General features: G+C 40.4%; 2 protein-coding genes across 2 annotated transcripts in view; both read right to left on the bottom strand.

The window, feature by feature from the left end:
• fmn2b (formin 2b) overlaps positions 1-18,256 on the bottom strand; it is a 29,911-nt gene extending 11,655 nt beyond the window's left edge. Inside the window, exons 1-12 of the mRNA XM_076759597.1 lie at positions 16,580-18,256; positions 12,727-12,977; positions 10,374-10,552; positions 9,728-9,878; positions 8,794-8,805; positions 7,846-7,898; positions 4,850-5,856; positions 2,855-2,999; positions 2,255-2,342; positions 1,563-1,624; positions 685-776; positions 413-542 (exon numbers count right to left, since the gene is read on the bottom strand). Coding sequence (XP_076615712.1) covers positions 413-542; positions 685-776; positions 1,563-1,624; positions 2,255-2,342; positions 2,855-2,999; positions 4,850-5,856; positions 7,846-7,898; positions 8,794-8,805; positions 9,728-9,878; positions 10,374-10,552; positions 12,727-12,977; positions 16,580-18,246 — 3,837 coding nt within the window. The 5' untranslated portion in view covers positions 18,247-18,256. The remainder of the gene's footprint in view (positions 1-412; positions 543-684; positions 777-1,562; positions 1,625-2,254; positions 2,343-2,854; positions 3,000-4,849; positions 5,857-7,845; positions 7,899-8,793; positions 8,806-9,727; positions 9,879-10,373; positions 10,553-12,726; positions 12,978-16,579) is intronic.
• Positions 18,257-22,480: 4,224 nt separating this feature from the next.
• On the bottom strand, positions 22,481-26,323 carry chrm3b (cholinergic receptor, muscarinic 3b). The gene is made up of 4 exons (XM_076759598.1): positions 26,219-26,323; positions 24,558-24,853; positions 23,429-24,135; positions 22,481-23,316 (listed from the first exon to the last, which is right to left on the bottom strand). The coding sequence occupies exons 1-4, from the start codon at positions 26,267-26,269 to the stop codon at positions 22,796-22,798; spliced, it is 1,575 nt and encodes a 524-aa protein (XP_076615713.1). The 5' UTR covers positions 26,270-26,323; the 3' UTR covers positions 22,481-22,795.
• Positions 26,324-26,593: the final 270 nt, after the last annotated feature.

Below are 26,593 nucleotides of genomic sequence, written 5' to 3'. Positions count from 1 at the left end.
GGTACTCAGGCTTTGTCCATAGTTTAAAACACACCTACCAACACCTCTAAAGTTCACTGATTAATTTGTTGTATTGTTTGGTTAAATGTTAAAAATTGTGGTCTGAGTGGTAATTCTGTTCTTGATGCATTGATCATGTGCAGTCTAGCCATCATTGTGAGATTGGCAGTTTTAGTATCATCAGGTTTCGGGATGCAAGTTTCCCATAATCCATAAATTGTGTGAAATCAGATTATAACTTCTCTCAGTAGCTTAAGTCATAATGTAATCAGTTCTCTCTTGTCAAGAATCATCTTACAGTACCAACCAAGTCAGGCAACAAGATGATTAGCCTCAAAATCCCTACAGCCTCCATTCTCCGCCTGCATGACCTGCAGTGTGTTTGTTTTTCTCATGTTGGAGTTTGACCCACCTTGCATAACCTCTGCAGTATGTCCAGTTTTCTTGTTATGGACGACATGCACTCAGAGAAGCTGGACTGGAAGAGGATGCAAAAGACTCTGCCAGAGAAGTTTGGGATCAGGGAGAGCTGATAGAGGAATCTGCAACAGGAGAGGAAATACCAGCCGCTTCAGATCCCATGACCTATGACCTCTGCCATTTCTCTACTCACTGTGTGTTTCTTCACAGATTGACACACAGCATTCACCATGATGGAGTATCACAGGAATAACACCAACTCACTGCTCAGGTTTATCCAGAGGTTTGGCGTTCTCCTTGTCTTTTGAGGACTTGATGTGCTTTTCAATCTTGTCCAGCTCTTCCTGTTGTGCCCTCTGAGGGAGAGACACAAAAGACTGACTCCACCTGTGTCCACATTCACAAAATTCACCCTAACAGTAGAGAGGATACACCAAGGGTATTCAAACTCTGACACTGTGGGCCCTCCCCTAGATAAAAACTTAGACAGCTTATTCATTATGGAGATAAAGTAAAGCTAAAGATAATGTCATCTCTGAAAGTGAAAGCCGCACTGAATCTACAAGGATGTGTATCATGTCTATGTGTTCAGAGTTATGTACTGTAAAGTAGCTTAATCAGTAGTAGCTGCAACAGCTAACTGTGTTAGCAGGTCAAACTACAATAGTTAACTTCCTTTTTTTGTTTGTTATTTAGAACACCAGCATGTGCCTGTCTTTATCACCTCACACCATTGTTGGAAGTGAATAATCTAGCAGTTAGTAAACAAGAAAATGTACTATAACTATACACAGGAGTGCCTGGAAAATCAATGGTGATACCAAGTACATTAGTCTGGTAAAATAAATGTCAACATGTACTACAGAAGCAGTCAATCAGTTACCAGCAACCTAAAGGAATGTGCTGGTACAAACCACCACTGAAAACTGGAAAACAAGGAAGCAAATGCCCAGACTTTCTGTCCAAGAAAGTATACGCAAACAAACCAGGAGTCAAAGCTGGATTACCAGCAGGGCATTTAAGCATTGGGGTTTTAAGGGCCTCAGACCCCTGCACACTCCCAAAGCTCTCAGATTGATTCTGATTCTGTGTAAATCAAGACAAGTAAAATAAAATGACTGTGGAGAGTTTGTATTGCTCACATTTTCATACAGTGCCTGCAGGGTCTCCAGATCAACTACTGTGTTGTCCAAGTTCAAAACAGCTTAAAGACAGAGAGAGGGAGAGATCACAGGTCACAATGGTGAACAATGATCACTCTATTCATTAACAGTGTTCTTTTATTTTATACACTATGATGAAGGAAAATGGAAAGCTCCAGGAAAAGGCAGGCGGGAAAAGACGAAATAATGTAGAAGCAGAAAGAACGATGAGGAGCGAGAAGACAGATGTGAAGGCTCAGTCTATACCTCAGTGTTTAGGTCATAGGTCAGTTTCATTCTAATACTTATGGAAAGAAGACATTTAACTACATTGATTCTCTGCTAAAATGTTTTGATGACATGCAAAACAAAATATCAGAAACAGAAGCACAGAGCATCACATATAAACATGTGCGCATCAATAAATCCTGTCAGCCAGTGTTTGGTGCAAAGAGTAATACTGCAAAATGTCCAGTCCAAAAAGCAGAAAAAACATAGTTTTGTCCTCAAGACTTTTAAATATGAGACATAATGACTTGCTGAGACAGATCTTATCTCAGTGTATCTAGATGGAAAACACCTATCTAATGGTCCGGTGTTCAATGCAACATTCAAGCATAGGAAACCTGTATAACTGTATGTAGATATAAAACTATTACAATTAACTAAAGCTAACATGCTGATGAACTTACCATGCTGGATATCTTTCATGTCAAGATGCAGAGAGGACATGAGTATTCCTACTGCCTGAGAACGCTTGTTGTTTAGGAGCTTCATAACCTATAAAACACACAAACATGAGGTCAGATCCAAACTCTCAAATGTAGCTATGCTATTGCAGAGCATCCTGTGTGTCACAGGCCATGCTGCTGTGCAATCAATTTTGCTGCATGTTCGCTGATATGTTACTGAAGGTTATGCTGTAACTGTAAAAATGGCTGTTAAACTACTAAGAGTTGGCAGTAAAGGATAAAATAATCTGTAAATCATATATGAAATCATCCTCTGGGGACCATGAATATCCACAGAAATGATACATTTTGCAGATGAAAATAATGTACTGTGAAATGTCTTAAAATGTCATACATGATTATGGAAACTCTTCATATAACATTATATTGTCTGTATGATATGGATTTTGTTTTACTTATTTATTTATTTTTTTATAATATCAAGCATACCATATCACACTTTTAAGACAGACATGGAGAAATGAATACTAAAAATCTATGACTGGTTGTCGTTGCCCTTATAATTGTGATAATAGTACTTGTGCATCCAAACACACAGACCTGTTTAGCCTTGGACTTGGTGATTGTGTCAGAGAGCGGCTGCTTCTTCACCTTCACAGCTGTTTTAGAGAACAACTCTACAAACTCTTCGAAGTCCACTTCAGGCTCCTCAATATTCTCCCACACCAAAGAAGAAGAAACCTCCCTGAAAAGCACAACAGAAGATATGAAAAAAAAATGAAAATATGATTATTCTCCCCGTCTTTCTGGCCTCAAAATTGTGTTACAATATGAATAGATTTGTATGAAGCATGAATGTGATCCATTGAAAAATTAACAGGAAATCTGATAAAATCCGATGAAATCAACATCATGATGTGTTAAAATCCAGTCTAAACATTAGAGTAGTAGACGACTCACACATAACATTTCAAAATTAGCTTTGTTTGTAGAATGTAGAACAACTCTGTGTGTTACATCCTGTTCTTCCTATCACACTTATTTTGAACATTTAAGAAAAGAGAGCTTGTTTCTCAAGGAATTTCTAATATGTTTTTTGTTAAAATATTCAATGGGCTGTATTTCAGCCTTGACACCTCCAAGTACTGTGATGCTGATGGGTGGGTTTGAGCATGGGAGGCACAAGAAACTGTACAATTTATAGAGAACAATGGTGGTCAGTAAAGGCTGCTCTTACACACTGACCCCTCTTTGATCAGGCTGTGCCATTATAGCCAGTCATGCATTATTTCACTTAACTATATGTTTTATACAGACAGTTGCTCTTCATTTATTATTAGTGTTGGGTACTTGATGAGAAAACAGTTCATTATGGAAAGTTACTCCTCCTTTAAACCGTGTACATAGTTTGGCATGTTTTACTCCTTCAAACCGATGTTATTCACATGATTGCCCAATGTTTCCTAAAGCACATCACAAAAATGTGCTTCAGAAATTCACTGAAGTAAAAAGTATATCTTATTTTTACCAAACTTACTTTACCTTATTGTTGGGCTCTTTAAATTCAGTGAAGGATGTGAATTTTAAAAAGTCTTTAAAAAGTCTACAGCTGAACATATAAGAGGCAGAGGCTCTGAAATATAGGTTATCAGAGAGGGAGAACAAACCCAGAGGCCACACAAGCAGACATAGACATGGCCAAAAGGGACATTTTTTCTTGTCTGGAGCTGTCAAAAAATGCTCCTCTCTTAGAAAATATGGATACAAACACAGCGTGAAGTGGGTGTGAATGTTGGATCGTTGGTTTCGGAAAGGTACAGAATCCCACACAGTTTACAGTGACATTTGTAAACACCACTGATGTGCATTCAATTTATAGTTGAGCAACAACTATAAAGTAACTTTCTAACATAACTTTCCAAACAGGACAAACTGTTGACTTAAATGAAAAGGTTTGTGAGAGTCTATATTTTTCTGTTTTTAATCAAATCTCATGTCTAGACCAAAACCAATTGTAAATGTATCCTACCAAGAAGTATTGTCAAAGCCTAGTAAAGTATATGTCCTTCCTCTGTGCTATAAGCTATTAGAGGTGACACTGTTGCACTCTGTTAGATGTTTCTTCATTACCATTAACACACACACTGCAGCCCATTTTGTTCAGTCACACCATCGTGCTACCCCAAATATTCAGGATTAATCCACTGCTGTAAATAGTCCCCACCAACTGCACTGTTTAATCTTGTTTGCTAAACAGCAACTACAATAACTTCTTGTCTTAGGAAATTACTGAGCCTCTTTTTAAAAACGAAACTATGTATTTGTAAGATGTTTTTGAAGATTTACATCTTCAGTAGGAAACCAATAGTTCTAATAGTTATCTTTCGGGTTATCATGTCTACAGGTGATTTTAGTAGAACACCATTGGGATTTTAGCACCAAACTCAAACGAGATAAAAACCATTTTAAAAACTGTGACCTCTTGTTGCATCAGATGTTTTCACTATGAAGAAGAGATGTTTTGACTCCAAATGCAAGTAACTTTAACCAAACTGCAGCACCATCTTGAGGATATCTGGGCTACAACATCTTTACTTTTTGCTGTGCAGCTGGATCCTGGTCCAATAGAGGGGCTTCATGGGTCTGGGAGGCTCCACCACAGCCTTCCTGGGTGGTTTCTCTTGGGTCAGACCCAGAGCATACAGTCCCAATGGTAAAGGAGGAGGCAGGGAGCCCAGAGCCCCTGGAAGTGCGGGAGGAACACAGATGGCTCCTGGTGGAGGAGGAGGAGGTCCACAGCCTGGAGGTGGTGGTGGTGGTGGTGGTGGTGGTGGCGGGGGTGGGCCTCCCATTCCTGGCAATGGAGGAGGAGGTGGAGCAATGCCACCGGGGAGAGGAGGAGGAGGGGGTGGGGGTGGAGCAAGCCCACCAGGAAGCGGAGGAGGAGGTGGGGGTGGAGCAAGCCCACCAGGAAGCGGAGGAGGAGGAGGAGGTAGGGGTGGAGCAATGCCACTAGGAAGTGGAGGAGGCGGTGGGGGTGGAGGTGGAGGTGGAAGAACTGCTGAACCAGGAGGTAATGGTGGTGGAGGTGGAGGAGCTGGCATTGAGCCTCCTGGTAATGGTGGAGGAGGAGGTGGAGGAGGTGCAACAGTCTGTCCTGGTACAGGATGAGCAGGTACTGCTCCTCCTGGAAGGGGTGGAGGTGGAGGAGGCTGCAGCTGACATGAACACTGGACACCATCCTGCCTGGGTGGAGGCTGCAGGAAGCCGTTGACTTCACCCGGCTCACTACAAGGCACTTTGAACTTAAAGCTGTCATCCATGGGTGAGGTCTGCACTGACTTGGCCTCCAAGCAGCCCAGAGCGGGAGATGTTTCAGTCTGCAGGTGAGCATCACACACCACCCTCAGCAGGCTATCCTCTCCTCCACACTCCCTGTCTGTGGTGGATGTGGTGGGTTTCATACTGTCTCTGTCCAGCAGAGGGGGCTGTCGCTCCAGCTCAGCAATCTTAGTCCTGAGGTCCTCTATGGTTTGTTCCAGCTGTTGGATGACATTGACGTGTTTTTCTTTCAGTTTTGTTGAAGAAAGGACACATTCCTCCTGCAAATCAAAAGAAATCATGAGGTAGAGCAAAAATGAGAGAAGCACTGTTTTTAGTAGAATGTGCTTTTAGAATCAGCAAATGAAGAATCACAAACACAAATAAACACTGACCCCATTAGCTCAATAAAACACACAGAGGATACAGGCTAGAAAATACAGGATGAATATCTACCTAACACAAACATACGACAGAGTCCCAGGGCTACTCTTTGGGGCAAATTGTGATTTTGAGACAAACTCAACAAACTAATGTTTGGAGGGGGGAAAAAAACAGCTGAAAATAAAGTTACTATTTTGAGAATGTCACAGTACTGTCAATGTTACTATAATTAAGTCATTTATTTACTTGATGACAAAAGGTCATCTCTCATAATATGAGATAAGATTGTGTTGTAATCTTCCAGAAAATGCTATTACATTAAATATTTTGGAAAAAGTAATTATAGTATGTAAATAGAATTATGACTTTATGAAAATCAAGTCATAAAATTTACAGAAAATGCTCTAATTTGAGAATATCAGAACAGAATGTACACCCCAATTAGAGTGGTTCTATTAGATTACATGTCTGTGTTTTGGCATTGCTTGTCTGTCCATACAGTTCATATTTTCATGTAAATTAGCTGTGTTTTGACTGCAATGTCATTTTCCTGTGACAGGTATAAAGCTCTGATCTTTATGTCCTAGATATGTTCATATCTGTACTGAATTTATGAGTGAGAACACCAATGGAACCAAACTAAAATATTTCACTTTCCAGCAAATCACTCCTAAGATATATAATTATATGAATCACCAGGACAAATTTCTGTCAGATCAAGATTAATTAAAATTTGAGGGAAAGATGTCCTATAAAGTGTGATTAGGACTTCCTCGGGTACTTGTTTGCATTGACTATGTAGTTATTTTGGCCATGCTAGTGGCATGCAATGTCTTTCAGCTATAATCTACCAATTTGGTCCAGTATCAATTCTCTCAATAACTTTTGAATGGATGCCATAAAACTGTGGGCCCAAGAGGATGGACCCTAATGGGTTTGGTTATCTCCTCACCCTTCACTAGCAACATCATCAGGTCAGCTGTAGGCTACTTTGTGTTTTGTTAGCAAATGTTGGCGTATTCACATGTCAAACTCAGGCTGGTGAACATGATAAACATGTTAAACTTCTCCATCCTGTGTAACATCAACATATTAGCATTGCCCGTGTGAGCATGTTAGCATGCTGACTTTAGCAATTAGCTCTAAGCGTTGCTGTGCCGAAGTACAGCCTCACAGAGCTGCTAGCATGGCTGTACTCTTTGTCTTGTTAAAGTAACTTCACCAGGTCTAATAGTCTTGCTCTCTGCCAGCTGCCACACCCTGTGTAGCAGCAGTGATACACTGAGACCACTATTGTACCAAAGCTACATCACATCTGGTACACAAGCAAATCATTACACCCAGCTATGATGTCGGGTGTGATCAGAACAGACACATCCTCCAACATATAGAAGCCAGTGCAGCTATGTTTTTCCTCCAGTGTAGACTTTCTAGTTATCTTTTAATAAAACTTTTCATAATGAACTTTAATAAATTAATATAAAAAAATAAATAAATAGATATTTCTTCATGTGATAACATGACATCAGCGGAGTTCAATTCAATTAGCTTCTCAGATAGTGGACAGGCCGTACTTCAGTCTAAGTGCTCTGTATAAAGTATTGCTTATTGAAACTGAAAGCACTGGGCTCTCAGAGCATTTGTAACCAAATCTTGCATTCCACACTACAGTGTGTTCATGGTTTTTCATTCAAATCTATCACACTCCCTACTGTCCATTGAGACATAACTGCAGAAGAAAACATAGAATATACAATAGACACTATGAAACACTGTACAGAATTCACTTTGTGCTCTGTACACTAGTCTGTTTTCTGCTGACATTTTGCTGAAAATAATTTTAGCCTCAGGTTTCAAGTAGAACAGAGAAAATGAAAGTGACTGACCTCTTGGCTTTCCTTCTGTTGTTGCCTCAAATCCAGGATGGCTGCATGGTGTTCTGAGCAAATAAATACATCAGCAGGTCAGCACAACACAGTACAATAGACACCTTTCTGAAGGTGCATAAGTTTCCTGTAGGTAACTGTGAACCATATATATGTATGAAGTTACATATTACATAGGTTGATCAAACTTACATACAGTATAGGCATTATATTGATTGATTTATGGGCATTTAACTCAGCACCAGTATTTCCCAGTGATATTGTGAACAGCCAGTCATACTAGGCAGCATCATCCTTTTTTATTAGGTCAAAATACATTGTAATCATAATCTGATCTCCTGACTTTGAATATCTTCTTGAGCCAATTAGCTGTAGCTGGTCCTTAGTATCTTAATCATTTGAGTAACATTTTACATATACAGCACTGCAAATAAGCTGCGCACCTCAAGCTATGTCCCTTCAAGGTTTTATTGAATGTTTACCACCCTGAAATTGTCACAGTCACTGTGTTGTTCATGCATAATGGACACTTTTTTTTTTTTAAAGAAGAAATGCAATTTTACACTATAAAATGTGTAGCCAGATCCTTTTGTTTGAGTAATTAAAAATGAAAGAGCTTTATGTTTTTTATATACACATCATCACAAATAAAGCCACTGAAACAGTGCAGCTATTGTGCTAAGACAGACTGGGCTCAAGGATAAGCTAAAGTAAGGGGCCAAAGTGGAAACCAGTATTGTACTTAGGGAGCAGGTCAGCATTTTTACCAACTAGGACACTCCACTCACCATGGAGTGACAGGTTTGTTTCAAGTTACGATATTATCAAACTGGCAGACGAATCTTTGCCTGGGGTCTAACAACATGTCAATCTGCTAGCATTTGCATATTCTTTGGTTTAGAGTCACCACAAAAATACAGCCCACAATATACAGAAGTTCTGACTCACCTTGATTGTCCTCTAAAATGGCAAAACATGAAGGTGATGATCCCCCAGTCAGATGAAGATAGGAAAAGGGGGAAAAGGAATAAAGAAGCAGACAAAGATCAAGGTCTTTGCAAAAAAATGAATGGAGATCAGGAATCAGTGAGTTTTACATACATGGATATCTTGGCTTTGACGCCAGTAACAATGTTCTCTTTTCCTACTAGCCAACACTTTGCCTTTTTACCTCTCTATGTGTACTTCCCCTGTTAGAAGGTGAAGGACTACTGAAAACAAGATACCAATGTCAGAGAAAAATACTGATAACACACGTCTCTCAAAGGCACTTTAAAATATATGCCACATGCACACACACATATTAACACACTAATGGGACAGCCATCGGGAGTAATTTGGGGTTCTGTATCTTGCCCAAGGACACTTCAACATGCAGACTGGAGAAGTCAGGCATTGAACCATCGACCTTCTGACAACCTGCTCCATCTCCTGAACCACAGTTGCCCTTGAATCAAGTCAAGCTGATTCTTGGAAACCTCTGAACAACACTGAAACTGCCAATCTGTAGCAAAGACCATTGTTAAGTTTGTCCACCTTGTTTGTATGTAGCTCAAGACACAATGTCTTTGTATTACAGCCATAGATAAGCAACTACAATCTACACTGCGTGTACAGTCTAAACACTGTTGACTGTAAACCCTGAACAGGTTATAAGAAATGAAAAGTGGGTACAACACAACTAGTCCAGAACGTTATCAGTGGATGCAGATTCTGAAGAAATCCCAAAGTGTTATCACTTTTAAAGTCATAAATGTCAGACTCATGTCAATTATTTACTGCTAACAAAGATAAGAGCTACAAATTAGGAAGACACAGGCCGGCTAGTCAACGAGACAGCTTATGATATATACAATCGAGTATGTGCAATTGTTGTTCTTACCTGCCTCTGTGAATTTGAGTCCAGTCTTACTGTCTCCATCTGGCCTGGCTGGAGGCCAGGGGCCCTTCAGCTGCCCCGGTAGTTTCCCGTCAAAAGGATCCAGAGAGTGAGTTGGCTGATTGACTGCTGCCCATGTATACAGCTGGTCATGCTGGAGAAGCAAAGCTATTTTAAATGGTTTATATTTCATGACAATTGACATTCAATCCAATCATCTCTGTGACCATGATAGTAAAAGAGTGGATTAGATGTTGCTAATACACCATGCTTCTTTGCTAATGCATAGACAACCACAACTGGCCACACAACTGCAACTGGCCAAATCAATCAGAATCAATCAGAAGCCGACTGACGTACTGTAGGTAGGCTCTGCCTCACCACATTGCAGATGTCAGTACTGGTGTGCACAAATGCTGGACTACATTACAAGAAACTGATGATGATTTGAGAATTCATATTGAAACTCTGTAACATAAAACAGGTCTTTCACAAATTGAATTATAATGCCTTATTAACATTACATTGTAATGGAATGTTAAAGTTTAAACACAAGTCCTCTATCATTGTGAACATAAAAAAAACTTGCAACAAACATAACCTGCGTACAAAGTTGGGGAAAAATGTGGCCTAGGATTTGACTACATACATCAAACTTGGCTGATGTTGTGGAGGTGATGTGGGCGGTGCTGCCTCCCAGCTGCTCTCTGAAGCAGTCAGTGAATGGCAGCAGGAGACCCATGGCCAGGATCCTGGAGCACAGCCTCTCAGCCTCCTCTGGCTCCTCCTGCTGCTGCTGCAAGAACAGCTTCTCCAGTAGAGTTCGACCTGGAAAGACAGTGATGAAAACAAAGGCTTATGCTTGTATACTGTGAGTGACAACCTGGGAACCACAAGTACTTATGAATAGTAAAACTGATTGCTTCATTGAATCCTTACAAGCAAAGTAAGTTCCACTATGAGTTCAAGATTTTACAATTTTTCTTTTCCTGTTTGAATCCTGCAAAACTTGAGGTTTGTTTTAAAATTTAAAACCTTCCTTCATAATCCATTAGTGCTTACAGTGTCTGCCAGCTTTCATTTAGAATGCAATGGACTTTTTGGTTGGACCTGAGCCACAGCCAATGGAGACAAAAGCAGGACTAAGAGACTGAATATTGGACTTACATTCATCAGGTGAACATAAACATGGCTCTAAATTAATGATCATATTTTTCGGTGTCCGCTGATCGCAAATAAATAACTGTTTGCTAACAAGTTCACCATATCAACTTAAAAGGTGATGATATGTCAGTGTTGTGTTCATAACCTGTTTCTGCTGCTCCAAGTAGCCAGAAAAATAGTTATTGTAGGTTTAAGGTTATGGTACACCATCTGAAATTCTTTATGCTTTGCAGAAGCAGACCAAGAGATATCATCTCTTTTACTCCATACATCCTTCTTTCTTGTCAAACCCTGTTGTCTACATTACCCACAATGCAAAGTGCTCACCAACATTTGGTGTGAGATTCAGAAATGTTACACCAGCAACAGCTAATGTAGCCTCAAGCAGAGACGGAAGTTGCAGGCTGGTGACATCACTTAAGGACATTTACCAGATGTCATAAAGCTCCCTCTGGAGACACAAAAGACTTAATACAACTTTTTACAGATATGCAGTAATACTTTACACCTGCAAATCTGTGGAGTTCACTCTAAGAAATAAACTCCCTGCTGAAAGATGACTGTAATCTTAGAACACTAGGGATTTAGACTAACAGTCAGTACATGTGTTCTCTGATTTTCTACCTGATTATACACAATAATCTGGTTTCTTATGTGAATTTAAATGTATAGTATGTCCAGTCTCCCTCTTACCCCTCAAAAGACAATGCATCCCAACCTTCCAGCCCTGTAATCTGCTACCATTCATAAATTTGAATGTGTATAAAATGCCCAAGCGGTTGATTTCTGTAAATCCTGCTTCTTGACTCAAATGTATGTAAAACAAGGATATGGCTGTTAATTTAAGGAACAGCACACAAGCAGACAATGATCAATGAAGAAAGGTTGAGCTTGTTTCCAACTAAAAATACCTTAATGCATTTATTGATAGAAAACTGCTTAACAGTACTTAACAGTGCTACCAACAGTATGACAAAGTGGACTCATGGACAGAGTCACACCTGCCATGTATTGATCTTATATTGAATGAAGCTCTAGCTAAAGGTCAGTCAGGAAGACAATTCTCGTGCATGCTTAGGCCAGTGGTTTATTTCTCAAACCATCCTGCATTCACTTCTCCTACGCATGATTGCTCATAATTTCCTTGCTGTCAATACAGATATCAGCTATTCTCATCAGCTGGTCACATCTATCCAATAGCTTAGCAACACACCTTCATTGTTAGTCTATCGTCTTGCAGCTGTCTTTTTAAATATGATTCTCTCTTTGCTTTAGTTCATCCACGCTGCTGTTATATGCACCCCTCTACCTCCCCATCACCACGCAGTCTCAGTCATCACCACCACCGGTGTCTGGACTCAATGGAGTGATTTATCTTGCTGCTGTTTAGGGCAATGTCCCTTGATTACAAGATCTCCCTGTGGAGTCTGACTTTCTGATAAGACTTAATTATCACATATAATCTGCCATAATAAAGAGTTATCTTTACTTCATTCATGTGTCTCTCTTGAATGAAATCCCTTGAAATGTTTTCACTGACTTGCAGGCATAGAATACTCAGTGTTACAATAAACACAAATTTCAACTAGAGGAGATTATTCGTCTTCCTCAGAACTATTGAGGTGGACCAGCTCAGTCTCTCCACTTTGTCCATCTTACCAGAGGCTACTAGTACTTTGGATGACCAGTGCCATCCTCTAAAGGCTGACTTCAGGCTGCTCACCTTGCAATTCAAAAATCAGAAGACATCAAGGTCAAGCATACTTTTTTGCCATTAATGCACACCTACTTTCTTCTTCTCTGGAGGAAACAATAAACAGAGACCATTCTGTACTGACCTGTGAAGACATCCTGAAAGCCACAGGTAGCAACCTGTCCACAGGAGGATCTTCTGGTAGCACAGATGGGTTGGCTTCCTCCTCCTCTATAGCCCATCAGATATTCTCCTGAACCTCCAGAGCCTCCTCCATCCTCCTCTCTGCTCCTTAGCCTCCTCTCTAGCTCCTCCGTCCAGTCAGCCGAGCGACTCAGAGACCCAGCAAGGCTCCGAGAGCGCTTCCTACGGACTTGATGATCCTCAACCATCGTTCTGTCAACATTTACATTTCTAGTTAGCTTTACTTTGATAGTACATCAGATACTTAGAGCACAATATAATGATAAAATAAAAATACATACATTTTTCAAGCAGCCAATGGTTTTCATTCATTTACGCATGTGTAAAAATCAACTTAAAAAAAAACACAGAAGACCTTATTGCTGTCTAAGGTATGTTTTTGTTTTTTTTGTTTTTTTTGTTTTTTTTTACAATGCAAGTGATTTCATTCATTTGAAAAGTCTACACTGCATTTTCACACAATTATGTGGCTTTGACAGCAACAAAAGCAGGCATCATGCTAAGTGTCAAGGAATGCGTATCACAGGGACATTTTGTCTTTACAAGTTTACTTTAACACTATATGGAGGTTAGTGAAAACAAATGGCTGTGTGGCTGTGGAAAAGGCAGGAAAGTCAGAATACAAGATAATATTAGATGCTTTGAAGAAATGCCATCAGTATAGACAGGTATACTAAAAAGGGCTTTTCAGACATTCTTCAGCTTCATCTATCTGTTACGTTTGTGTTCTGTAAGGCTTCATTCAGATATGACAGCACATCCACAGGAAGAGCCGCACACTCGGCCAATATTCTCTCTCAGGGTATGCCAATGATGGATTTTAAAACTTATTTTGCTGTTGAAGCATTAATTAATGACCATCATGAACATTAGGAACTCTTACCCCCGCTTGTCACAGTGAATCCACTGATACATGCCACATCAATTTCATCATTTAATGTTATTAGAGGGTGAATCCTGCTGCCTATTTTAAAATATCCAACAGTGACCAAGCACTGAATGACAGTGCTTATGCAGAAATGAGACCAATATTTTAAATTGCGATCAGATTAAGGTAAAGGGGTGAATATCTCAGTTTTTGGTAAATAAGATAACTCATGTAAAACACTGTTGTGATAATTTTCACATTCTGAGATGGTGTGCATGAGGCTGTATTGAGAGCAATACTCAGTAGTCCCTGTCTAATGGCTTCTTTAAATGATGTTAAATCAAGTGTAACAACAGTGTATTTGTTTACGTACAATATTTCATGGGTTTACAAATGACATTACAGCCCTGGATTACAGCCCTGTTCAGGACTGAATCACCCATAGCATGGAGGCTAGAGTAACACTGGTCCCAGTTGCTACAATATCAGATCTGAGCATTTTTTGGCTTTGGTCAGAATTACCAGAGACACATTTGCCACACCCAAATGATTCGTCCTCATCCTCAAAGTATATCTTAACAAAAGTGAAATACTGTTTGAGAATATTAACAAGAAAACAGATCAAATCTCTATGTTACCTTATAGTAAACTTCTGAATGGTGTATGTTTTCTAATGGTACTGCAGAAATATTAACTAACTTCCTCGAATCGCAAAAGAAGAATATTGCTGTTCTTTTATTCCCATGACTTTTACATGGAGGATCAACTGATCAGCAGATCAAATGGTCAGGCTAGGGACCTGAGGCCGCTTAGCTTTAGCCTCAGTCTTTTTTGGATCATTACTCAGATTTTATCATGTATGTAGTGTAGTAGTAGTAGTAGTTTTGATCCAAATTCAACACAAAATGCTACTTTTAATGACTACTGCAGTCTCAAAATTATTCAACCCCTTCATGACAAGCATCTTCAATACTTAGTAGAGCACCCTTTTGCTGTTATGACCTGCTGCAAATTTGATGCATAGCCAGACACCAGGTTCTGACAGCGTTCCTTAGCCCATTTCTCATGGGCAATAGCCTCCAGTTCAGTAATATTCTTGGGTGTGCATTTTGCAACCGCCTTCTTCAAATCCCACCAGAGATTTTCTATGGGGTTCAAGTCAGGCGACTGTGACAGCCACTCTAGAATCTTCCATTTCCTCTTCTGAAACCAAGCCTTAGTGGACTTTGAGCTATGCTTGGGATCATTGTCCTTTTGGAATGTCCAATGACGGCCAAGCTTCAGCTTCCTCACAGATGGCATGATGTCTTTTCCTAAGATTTCCTGACACTTGACTGAATCCATCGTGCCCACCACATGCTGCAGGTTTCCAGTGCCAGAGGCAGCAAAGCAGCCCCAAAGCATCACTGAGCCACTGCCATGCGTCACTGTGGGCAGGGTGTTCTTTTCAGCATATGCTTCATTCTTCTTCCTCCAGACAGACCACTGTTCCATAGGCCCGAAAAGTTACAGTTTTGTTTCATTGCTCCAAAGAATAGAATTCCAAGACTTCTGTGGCTTATTTATATGGTTTTGAGCATATTGGAGCCAACTTTTATTGTGCTTTTGTGTCAGTAGTGGTGTACTTTGTTGAGTCCGGGCATGGAGCCCTTCAGTGTTTAGTATGCGCCTTACTGTGCAAACTGAAACCACAGTGCCTGCTGCCACCAAGTCTTGCTGCAGGTGTTTTGCAGTCACTTGAGGGTTTTTGACCACTTGCCTCCTCAGGAATCTGGTGGCAGCCGCTGATAGTTTCCTCTTTCTGCCACGTCCAGGTAGTACAGCCATTGTTCCTTTAACTTTGAACTTGCAAACTATGCTTCCAACTGTATCTCTAGGAACATTCAGAGCTTTTGCTATCTTTTTGTAGCCTTTTCCTTGTTTGTGCAAGGCAATGATCTCTGAACTTTTGGACAATTCTTTTCATTCTATTTAATTCGTTCTATCTCAAGCACACCTGAACTAATGAAGCCCTTGATTAGTTGCACTAAGTGTGCTTGAAACAGGGGGTTGGGTAATTTTGAGTAGTTGGAGGAGGTGTGCTTGAGACAAGGGGTTGAATGATTTTGAGACTGCAGTGGTGATTAAAAGTAGCATTTCTTTCTGTTGAATTTGGATAAAAATCATGGTAATATTAGTTTTATTAAACTATTTCAACTGTTCTTGTCTACTTTGTTGCAAACAACTGAAAAATTGTACATTTTGCCAATAAGCCTAATATGCAATGGGGGTTGGATAATTTTGATTGCAACTGTAGCTAGCTGCAGCCGATTAAATCTGCCAGCAACAGTAATAATTTAAGAAAAATAGATGGTCACTGACCAACAACTTTGAACACTTTTTGTCTATTTTGATGGTGGATCTGCCACCATGATTGTTAACTCCATATGTTCAGTGTGGAATTGGACTGCTTGAAAAGGCATAGCAGGGCTTAGTGATGAGTGATCAGTTCCTGCTTATTACATCTTGGTTTTATTTTATAGCTTTGGGTATTACTTCTATCAGATATGACAACATTGTTTTTCATTTCCAACTTCTTTTGCCATTTTATGTACCAAGTTTGACAAACTAGGGGTTTGTTTAAAACCTGTCTAATCATCAGACTCCTCAGGCTTGTTGCCATGTCTGTCTTCTTTTATCAATACTGCATTCTAAGACTTCAACAATTAACTTGGTTATTATTTACCAATAGGAGAGATGCCCAAGTTGCAGTAAATAGTAATACCCTTCAATCAAACAAACTGAATCCACTTTATCTGCAACCCTGATTAACATCACCTGATGATAGTTCAAAACCAAATTCATTAAAAGTGCTGGTATACTGTCATGTCAAAGGTAAAACAAAAGTTTTAAATTCATAATAAACATGCTGCAACACCACAGATACCTGTGGAGGTGATGATGGGCTCTGCGCGGGGACAAGGGACTGTGGGAGGGGGACAGGGCTGGGGACTGTCCTGGGGAGCTGAGCTGTCTGGTGGTTGTCTTGATGTAGGAGGGGAAGATGGGAGGGTAGGGTTTCACCACAGGGCTAGAGGAGTTAGATGAGTGGGTGGACCTGAGGAGTCGTTTGGCCAATGTGGGGCTCTCCTGGGGAGGCAGTGTGGTGAAGCACACACTGCTCCTCCTACTGTGTTGCTGATTGGAAGGGGAGGCCCTGGTGCTGGCTGCAGCAGAGAGGTTGGATTCAGATTCAGCACTCAGGCAGTCCTCAAGGGACTCTGCACTGGTACCGGAGCCCAAGTGACCCTCGCCTTCTTCAAACATAGTCCCTGAGCTCAGCCCTTCAGTGGGTTCAGGAGTTTTGTTGTGGCTGTCTGTGGGTGGAGGACTGAGATTTACATCCACCACAGGCTCTCTGTCATCCTCCTGTCGGGTTTCACCTCTTGCTTCCTCCTTCCCCCCTGGGGTTTTCCCATGACTGTCAAATGTGAGATCAGGGAAGCTGTTACCACTGGTTGTTATGGTAACCGGGCTGACTGCTGCCCCCCCAGCAGTAGCCATGGTGATGGCTGTGTGAGGGGGCTGCTGCAGCCAAGCATGCTGGTCTTTTGTGCCTGTGGCAACACAAAGAGAGGCTTCTGTCTCCCTCTCCCACTGCCCCTTCCCATTTAGCTCCGGATGCTCCACCTCTTCCTTTTCTTTCTCCTCCTTCCTCTCGTGCACCTCTGTGTGGAGGGGGATGTGTAGTGTTGGTGGCTGGTCCATGTGCTTGACAGAGCCAGATAGAGTAGCCGTCTCTAGGAATGACAGAGCATCAGACCCCAGTTCTAATTCTGGGGTCAGGTCAAGCATCTCAGGAGGACTTACTTGAACTACCCCATTACTCTGCTTCTTCCTCCCTTCTCCTCCTCCCCAGCTCAAATCTTTTTCTCCTTCTTTCGCTGTTTCCACAATTGAGTTAACTCCCCCATGCTGCTGGTGCTGGAGCCTTATAGCAAGCTGGATATCTGCTAGCAAATCCTCGTGGTCAGCTGCTGAGTGGAAGCTGTAGATATCTGTGTCGGACCCCGAGCTCCCTCCCTTCTGCCCTCCATCCTCTGTGGGAGATGTTGCTGCTGTCGAGGCTTTCCGCTGCATCTCTTGCTTCTGCTCTCCTCCATTTCCATCCTTTCTCCCTTGCTCCAGTTTCTTTTTCTTCTCATGATAAGCAGCCTCAGTGTCTGACTGTCCGAGCTCATCTGCAGACATTTCAGGTGTTTTTGTGCTGTCCAGTTCGTCATGTTGAGATGCTAAAACGTCCTCCTTTGAGCCTGTTACTGACGAACATGCATCTCCTTTCCCTTTCAGATTGCCCTTTCTTTTCCGGATGGAGAAAACAGAGGACTTGGACTCAGATTTGTTTTTCTTCTTTCCTGGTACTGTGCCATGCATGCCCCCTCCTCCTCCTCCTCCACTGCTGCCTGCTCCTTTACCTCCATGCTTACCGAGTTTCTTTCCTCCCTTTTTTGTCGTGTCCCCTCCTCCCTCTCTCCATCCTTCATCCAGTGAAGGGTAGCTTCCATTACCCGATGCTGCTGCAGCTTTCTTTTGCTTAGCCTCCTGGTTGCCCATGTCGGTGAAGAGTGTCGGATGGCTTCTTCCTCTCCTCTCAGGTCATACCTGGGAGAGCTCCTCCTGCCTAGGGGAGCCTTTAGATGCCTGTGCCTGGGGAAGGTAACCGTTTTAGCCTAATCTGTGGATGCGCGTCTGGTGGAGGAGGAGGAGCTGCTGCTGATGGTGATTTTTTTTTTTTTTTCAGCTCTGTTGTGCGATGATCTTCCTCGTTGTTTTCCGGTGACGAAGGCTGGCGTGGCAGTGATGTTGACGCTGATGCAAGAGAGGGATACAGCTCCCTTTTCCTCCTCCCCTTTCCCTGTCTTACCCCCCTCCCCCCTTCCTCTTCTCCATCTGCTGAAACTAGTGACGCAGGCACTGCATGCTCAGTGGAGATGTCACAGGGAGGCAGACTGGGAGAGATGAAGAGGGACTGGGATGGGGACACAAAGACAAGCCTGCTGGAAAAAAGGTGGTGAGGATAGAAATGCACACCCTGCTGTACAGACTCCTGCCTACATTACCCATAGTGCTGAGTGTGGGCTTGGCTTCAATAAAGGGACCTCTTCTGCAGCTCTCCATCACTGCAGGATACTGGTTCTTCAAAGCCCAAAACAGCCTTCATTTTCTGTTTAACAGTTAACACAAACACTACTGATTATTCATATAAAATTATCAGTGAGATATTTTCTTTAATTAACAAAATGGTCATTCAACAATGGTTTTAGGTTTATAATTTTTCATCGATTTTCATGCTGATTTTATTGAAAAACACTATCTATCTTTAAGATCAATTTAGTTGAAATGATAAAAGGTCCCCTCAGTAGCTGTTCTGAAGCTTACCACCACATCGCATGTTCTTCCTCAGCAGACAGAGTTTGCTCATTTGTCTTGGTAATGTAATTGTTCAGTTATGAATTTCTTACCCATGTTAGCTCTTTTTATCATGGGGGATCAGTTTAATTTTTCTATATGAAGTTTTATATGCCAAAGGTCCTTCGTATAATGGGAGTCATTCCATTTTTTTTCTGATGCTTGTTAACAACTGAAGTGAACCAAAGGGTGACAGCTGTGTGCTATCATAAAATGATTATACAGTTCATAAGGAATTTTCATACCCCATGTCAACTTTAAGTGATTAAACCTCAAACATAACTCGGTCACAAAATACAGTAATTAAGTCATTTATGAACTTAAGCACCCCTTAAATACTGAACACAGTATGTTGAAAAAACTGTGTGGACAGTTGAATAATAGAGGCCAAAGACCAAGAGTGGCCAACATAAGGCTACAGTTTATAATGGTGATATCAACCATTCAGCTGAATGTCATTGCTAAGATGCTATTTTATATCTAACGCAAAACGTCAAAGTGCAGACAATACAAGACAATAGACTAGAAGAACCTTAACTCATGTAAAAGCAGTTTAATTAGAATCATGCATCTTTAATGTAGACTTCTTTTGGAGTTACCCCGGCCAAGCACAACACCTCATCCACCCTTTTCCTGTCACTTTATTGCTGGTAGATCCTTAAACAAAGAAAAATATTGATTACTATGTTCGAAGATGATAAAATCGGATTTCATCGTGTTCTCTTTACTGTTCTTTGCCTTTACACCATAAAACTGCAGTGGGTGAAATATTTTTTGTTTAGTTTTGCACTAATGTGTAGAAAAAAAAATAAATATCATTTTTAGTTGTTTAATAAATATTTCAGTTATTGTAAAAACAAAAAACCTGACATCAGTCTTGAATGTCATATATGGCAAAATCTTTCATGATTGTCATGTGTACAACATGTATTCTAGCCATTTAATAAAGTCAGTTTGACAATAACAATTTGGCAGTTTCATCTTAAAGCCACATGATGGTGTTATTGTACCATTATTACAGATCCAGAGTTGCAATAGTGTCACACAATTTTTCAGAATCTTTTAGAATATTTTCAGCAATCATGAATAAATATTTGAAAGGTTATAATTTCATTTTATTGACTTTAAACTTACATATATACATGTGAACTACAATCTGCAATGGGGGCAATGCAAAAAAATGACTTTCTGTACAGAGCTGAGTGGGACATTAAAGGTGCCCAGTGGAGTTTTATTGTAAACAAACAAAGGTTATGTTAACCTACCATTTTACTCACCAAAACACATCTTTTGTATCTTTGAACTCTAACAAACATGTCCAGGCCATGAATTTCCTCATAAAACATTTGCAAAGCAGATTTTTAAAGCATTTTGAATCCTTTATTGTTTACATCCATGTTGACAAGCTAACAGCCTTCTTTAATATCGGTCGTTAATAGAACTGTGTGAGGAATGTGCTTCATAAGCATGAATGAGATAAACAAAAGGGGACAAACTCATAGAAAAACAGTTCCATTGCACTACTGGAGGTGTAAACTCCACAGGAAACCTTTAACACAGTGAATGCACGAGTGCAAAGTATTTATTCTTTGTTTTCAAAACCATGTGTAAATTATTTCACAGCAGCAGGCAACTCTAAGAAATATTCTCATATTCTTATCAATGTGAAAAGAACAGAGGTGGATCAGAAAGGATGATGTGGTCTGAAGTGTTTGATACCATCTGGCAAAAGAGAAACATGACTGTTAATAAAAAAAGTTAATACTGGATACATAGAGGGAGAACACAGGTTGTCCATTGGTCTGTGGAAACTGAGGAAAAACATACAGTTCATATTTATTTAGTTCAGTCACTCACCCTGAACACAGCTCACCACAATAAATTGTGTTTAGAATTGCTTTGTTAATGTTTAGTCAGTTTAAAGTTGACCATCATGATGTGCAATACACTATACCATGTCCCTTTGTAGACCACATACTAAGTCTAACAGTGTTTTGAAAATACATGCATCGTTGGTATTACATTGACACAGGAAAATAACAAAACGTATTCATAAAAAGTCATCATGCAGACTTAATCATAGAATTTCTGAGTGTGCTGTCTATGAACGACACAGAATACACCGAATGAAAATGAAGAAACTACTAATTGATGGACAATCTTTTTCTTGCTTTTTCTAAGATTTCAAGGTGAAATAGGCAACAGCATTACAAGCTTTGCAAGTTGACTGACACACATCATTTCATGTTGAGTAATTTATTTCTTGTGTTATAACCAACAGAACAGGGAATTGTTAACTCAGTTGGGGTTAGATCATGAAAACCTGCCCATTTTCTTCCCTGCCACTGGCAGCTTAAATTGTGCTTTGTCATGTTTTGTCCATAGGTACCAACACTGCTGTTGCAATAAACACGGCCCTCCTAACATGCATGCCACATTTGACGTGACGCTGTTACATTATTTCCAAATGTGCACTGGGCATTCATGTTATTGCACTTCTATATTTTCACAGATGTGCACACAATAAACCGGACAAAAGTCAGTGTCACACAGTGTTGTGTTTTTCAGTTGACAATACATCGCTGTGAACACCTGTGAGCATAAACACCTGTCAAAAACACAATACAGTTCAAGAGAAACACAAACTCCATCCTTCAAAATGACCATAAAGACTCCATATAACAGTTTCAACAAATAAGCCAGGTGTACCAAATGATTTGGCAACTGACTGTGTGTCATGGCTGACATCCAGGTTTTCCTTTTTAGCAATGCAATATTTCAATAGAGAGTAAACTGGCTACCAAATCTCTAATAAACATTATTTATTCTCTTTGTAAGAAAAACAAAGTTAACCTTGTAGTTCCATAACTACAATGTCATTACCAAAACTGAGAAGCTGTGATGCTTTTTACTGGGAGCTCTTGGCGCTCATTGAACTGGGTTTTTACACTCTTTACTGATTTATTTTCACTGACTGCAGAAATGTAATTACCCTACTTAAAATCTTTCAAAATAAAAAAGCTCTATTTTTTTTAATTATATGGCATATGTAAGCTGAACTAAATTATCCAGGTAACATCAGCTTTAAAAAAAGACAAACGCTGGGTTACTTTTATTTTGCCACAAGGCTCTTACGGTTGTACATCCCTCGAGAAGTTCATTTCTTTACACCATACCGTTATTATATTATTCCATCGTCAGAGCAGAAAATAATTAATACATCTCCGCTTGTATTTATAGTGAAAAAGTCTAAAACATAATGAACATTATACTGTTCTTTTTTCTTCTTCTTCTTCTTCTTTTTTTTTTTTTCTTTTTTTTTTTTTTTTCTTTTGCAATTGACAAATTGAGGTGCGGATAGCACCTCCAGAGGCTCATGGATAAATTTAAATGGTTTATCAACTTGGAGCAGAAATCTGCCCATTAGATTTTGGTAATTGTTGTGTACAAGTGCACACTGTGGCCTGGAAGCAAAGTTCACTGGCCCACCAAAAACCTCCAATTCATCCTCTGGGGACCAGAGACCAGATCTTTGGGCCCTCTGCTTGCTTGGCAAAACTTCCTGTAAGGTTAAATTAAGCTTTGGTTAGCAAATTCAGTTCAGGATGTTTTCCCGGAAATTTGAGGTTTGTATGCTGCATTCCAATCAGGAAAACATATCTTTAGAGACAGAGCCACCAAATAATTTGTCACTCTACATTTGGTCTTTTTTCTTGAAAGCCACAGCCTTCCTCTGATTGAAATTAGGCTTGTTCTTCTTTTGATTCCACTGGCACATCAAAATATCCCTGAAAGTTGTCCGGAAGGTCTTGTTACACAGGGCATAGCACATGGGGTTGACTGTGCTGTTGACATAGCACAACCAGTAGCCCAGAGCCCAAAGAGTTTCTGGAATACAGTCCTGGCAGAAAGTGTTGACCAACACCATGATGTTGTATGGTAACCATGTCGTAATGAAGGCAAACAGGATGGCGCTGAGTGTCCGTGCTGCTTTCTTCTCATTTGCTTTTTTTTCATTCTTGCGCTTGTTAATCTCTGTCTTGGCCTTTGAGGCAAAGCGTTTGGCCATTGCTGCATCTTTCATAGTGATGGCTGCAGGTGATTGGTCAGCAGGTGATGAGGTGGCAGGGTTTGATTGTGACCCTTTTCCACTTTTGTTGGATGTTGATTGATGTTTATCCTTGTTTTTCTTCATCTTTCTACATTTCTTACCATCTAGATAGATAGATAGATAGATAGATAGATAGATAGATAGATTAGACATTATGTTTATATCATTTTTATGTAAATCATGCAAACAAGACCGCTTAGTAGAGTTATATCCCACCTGTTGGAGACCTTGATGGGCCTGCCCCATCAGCCTCTTCCTCTGAACCTGACTGGTCCCCATATGTCCCAGCTTCATTGTTGTTAAAGCTGTCACAGCTGCTCTGCTCTGCCTCTCCCACTGTAGTTGTTGTGGTGTTGACTGACTTTTTGGATGCATGGAAACCTGGCAATAGTGATGAAAACCAAAAGCATAACGCGCCACACCTCCCTCTGCTTCTCATTCCTCCTGATACGCTGACATTGTCCTTGTTGTTCTTCTCTGAAGCGGACTGATTTAGTTCATAGCTGCTGCAGCTTTGAGAGCTCATTTGGCGTAGCATGGCTGATGAGTCCTTCTGGCTGTTAGTTGCACTTTCTCCACCAGCTTTTCCACTACCACCCCCCGCCCCAGATCCCTTGAGACCTTGTACATCTTTTGCACGCTTCTCTGTTTCCTGATAGATCTTCCAAAACAGGAATGCCATAATAGTTACTGGCAAGTAGAATGCAGCAATGGCAGTGCAGAATGTAATGATGGGCTCAGACAGGAACTGGATGTAGCACTCATTAGGCTGGACTGTTCGCTCACCCACAATGTACTGCCAGAACAAGATGGCTGGGGCCCAGAGAATGAAAGAGATGGACCAGGCTAATCCAATCATGGTCATGGCCCGCTTGGTCGTACGCTTGGCCCGGTAGGTCAAAGGTCTGGTCACAGAGAAGTACCTAAGAGATACAGAAAGAAAACAGGCAACTGTATACATACAGAGTAACTGTAATTATGTCATGCAATAGTGTCTTTCTTGATAGTACCACTGTCAACAGTCATTCTATTTAAGCTTCTACATAAGGGACTTTACATATACCCCATTTTCCTATGGCTCTCAACATTATATCACGTAGAAATCTATGCTTTGTGTGATTTGGATACTCTGAGCCATTCAAAGGTAGAACACTGTACACCGCTAAGTAATCAGAATAACGCCTTCTAATATTCCAGTAGATATGAGCCTTCATAGGTGTCCTATCTTATTTTATTATATTGGTTTTTCATGAGGGTAGCACCAACAGTAAATGAGGGTGCATCAAAGGACTTTTAATTACGTTTATCAACAAACAAACAAACAAAAAAAATCATGTTATGCTACCTGTCAAAGCTGATGACAAGCAGGTTCATGACTGAGGCGTTACTGGCCACGTAGTCTATCGCAAGCCACAAGTCACAGACCACTGGCCCCAGAGCCCACTGGTCCATGATGATGTAGGTGGTATACAGGTTCATTGACAGTGTACCAATGGTCAGGTCAGCAAATGCTAGGCTAAGCAGATAGTAGTTGTTCACTGTCTTCAGTGCCTTATTGATCTTAAATGACACCAACACTAGGATGTTGCCAACAACAGTGAGAAGAGAAAGTGATCCAGTGAGGAAGACAATGATGATGACCTGAAGATGAGGAGGTCAGAAGAGAAAGAACAGAGAGAATGGTTAGGTGCATTACAATGTGTAAGATACTGATTTTTGTAATAAGGACTCAAATCCTCAAAAGACAAACCTAGTTTATTGTTCATGTTCTGAAAATCAAGTGTGAATAGTGTTGACTTTCAAAAAATCAACAAAAACCACATATTAAAAATGTGTAGATGTTAGGGGGCTTTGAATTATCTTTATTAATAAAACAGTTTTCGTGAAGAAAATGCACTGGGCAGCAAATGCCACTGAATTGGATTATTGACAGATTGTCGGAACCTTAGCCATATCAAATTGAAATTATCTGGACTGCTGGATACTATCATGGTAAGTTTGGAATATATGGTTTTGGGTATTTACTTAAAGCGGCTCAGTTCAATACTGGAACACCATTATGCAGAGGAAAATAAGTAATAAGTAATCTTGTGCTGAGTCTCTAGTGAATATCAGCATCTACAGGAATTTGTATTTGATTTTTAAAAATTAATCTGTTGGCTGACACAAATTTCCAAAAAATTTCTTAATTGAATTTCTAGCTTTGGGAATGTCTGAAGACAAGTATTACAACTTCAGGAGTCATGATGTAAACCATGTCAGAGCACAAAATCTGCTGCTTTACTTGTATTAAATGATGCTGTCAGTGCCTTGAAGAAGTAGTAACATTCTGCTGCATTATAATTTTCAAAACTATCCTTCAAGGTTTAGATGAAAATTGCATTCAATGATGCTATAACTATCTGTCAGGAAGAGTGCTGTTAAAGTAGGGTCATCTTGTGTTCACCATGTACAGTAAGTAATTTCTGCCACTCACACCGAAACTGACATTTTTATGTATATATGATACTCATACTCATCTCTTAATCTGGCAATTGCAAATTTATAGTCATCTTTTCATCATCATCATCTCTTATAAAACATAATGAGAATGGATGGAGGATTGACTAAAATTTAACCTTAGTACTTAACAGAGAAAGAATCAAGTCATTAATTAATTAATTTAGACATCTCTCATAGCTTTCCTTAGATGCAAAGTTTATCTTGGAGCACCAACTGTAAACGACTGGTTCAAATGAGCCATAAATTCCCTGGAGCTTTGGAGTAATCATGTGAAGAGTGCAGCTGAATGTTTGTCTGGTGGTTAGAATTCTTCACTACTGAAGCCATGGAATTTACACAGGATTACCCTGCCAGCTCTTTTGGAGTGCTTGCAATCTAGAGTGTACACATGTCTCATCTCTGCATATTTAGGTGGTAAACCGTATGAGGTATCTATTACCAACATTTATATGTGTCTAAAACTCTCATTATATCTCATTATGAAGGAGAACAGCTGATTGTTACCTGCCAGATAGTATGTCCTCCTAATGGGTCAAAATCCTCTGCTGGCAGCATTAATGTCCCGTTACCTGGTGAATCAGTGAAGTTTCCTCCTTGCCTTGAGACATAACTGACATTATGCTGCCCGAACCCACCAACACTGTCAGATAATATGGCCAACTCTTGGTAAGAGGAGCCACCTGAAAATGTGGAGAAACAAGTAGCTTAAGCTTAAACCATTAAGATTAGTTCAAATCTTTTTCATCACTGGGCGCCCCTATAGCTCAGTTGGCAGGGTTTGCACCTCATGTATTGAGGCTATCACTCCTCTGCAATGGCCGCAGGTTTGGCTCCGACCTGAGGCTCATTTGCTGTGTGTTGTCCCCTTTCTCTGCCTTC

The sequence above is a fragment of the Chaetodon auriga genome, chromosome 20 (assembly GCF_051107435.1).
Source record: "Chaetodon auriga isolate fChaAug3 chromosome 20, fChaAug3.hap1, whole genome shotgun sequence".
Taxonomy (NCBI): domain Eukaryota; kingdom Metazoa; phylum Chordata; class Actinopteri; order Chaetodontiformes; family Chaetodontidae; genus Chaetodon; species Chaetodon auriga.
The sequence above is the reverse complement of the archived record's forward strand: the minus strand, read 5'-3'. Positions and strand labels throughout refer to the sequence as shown.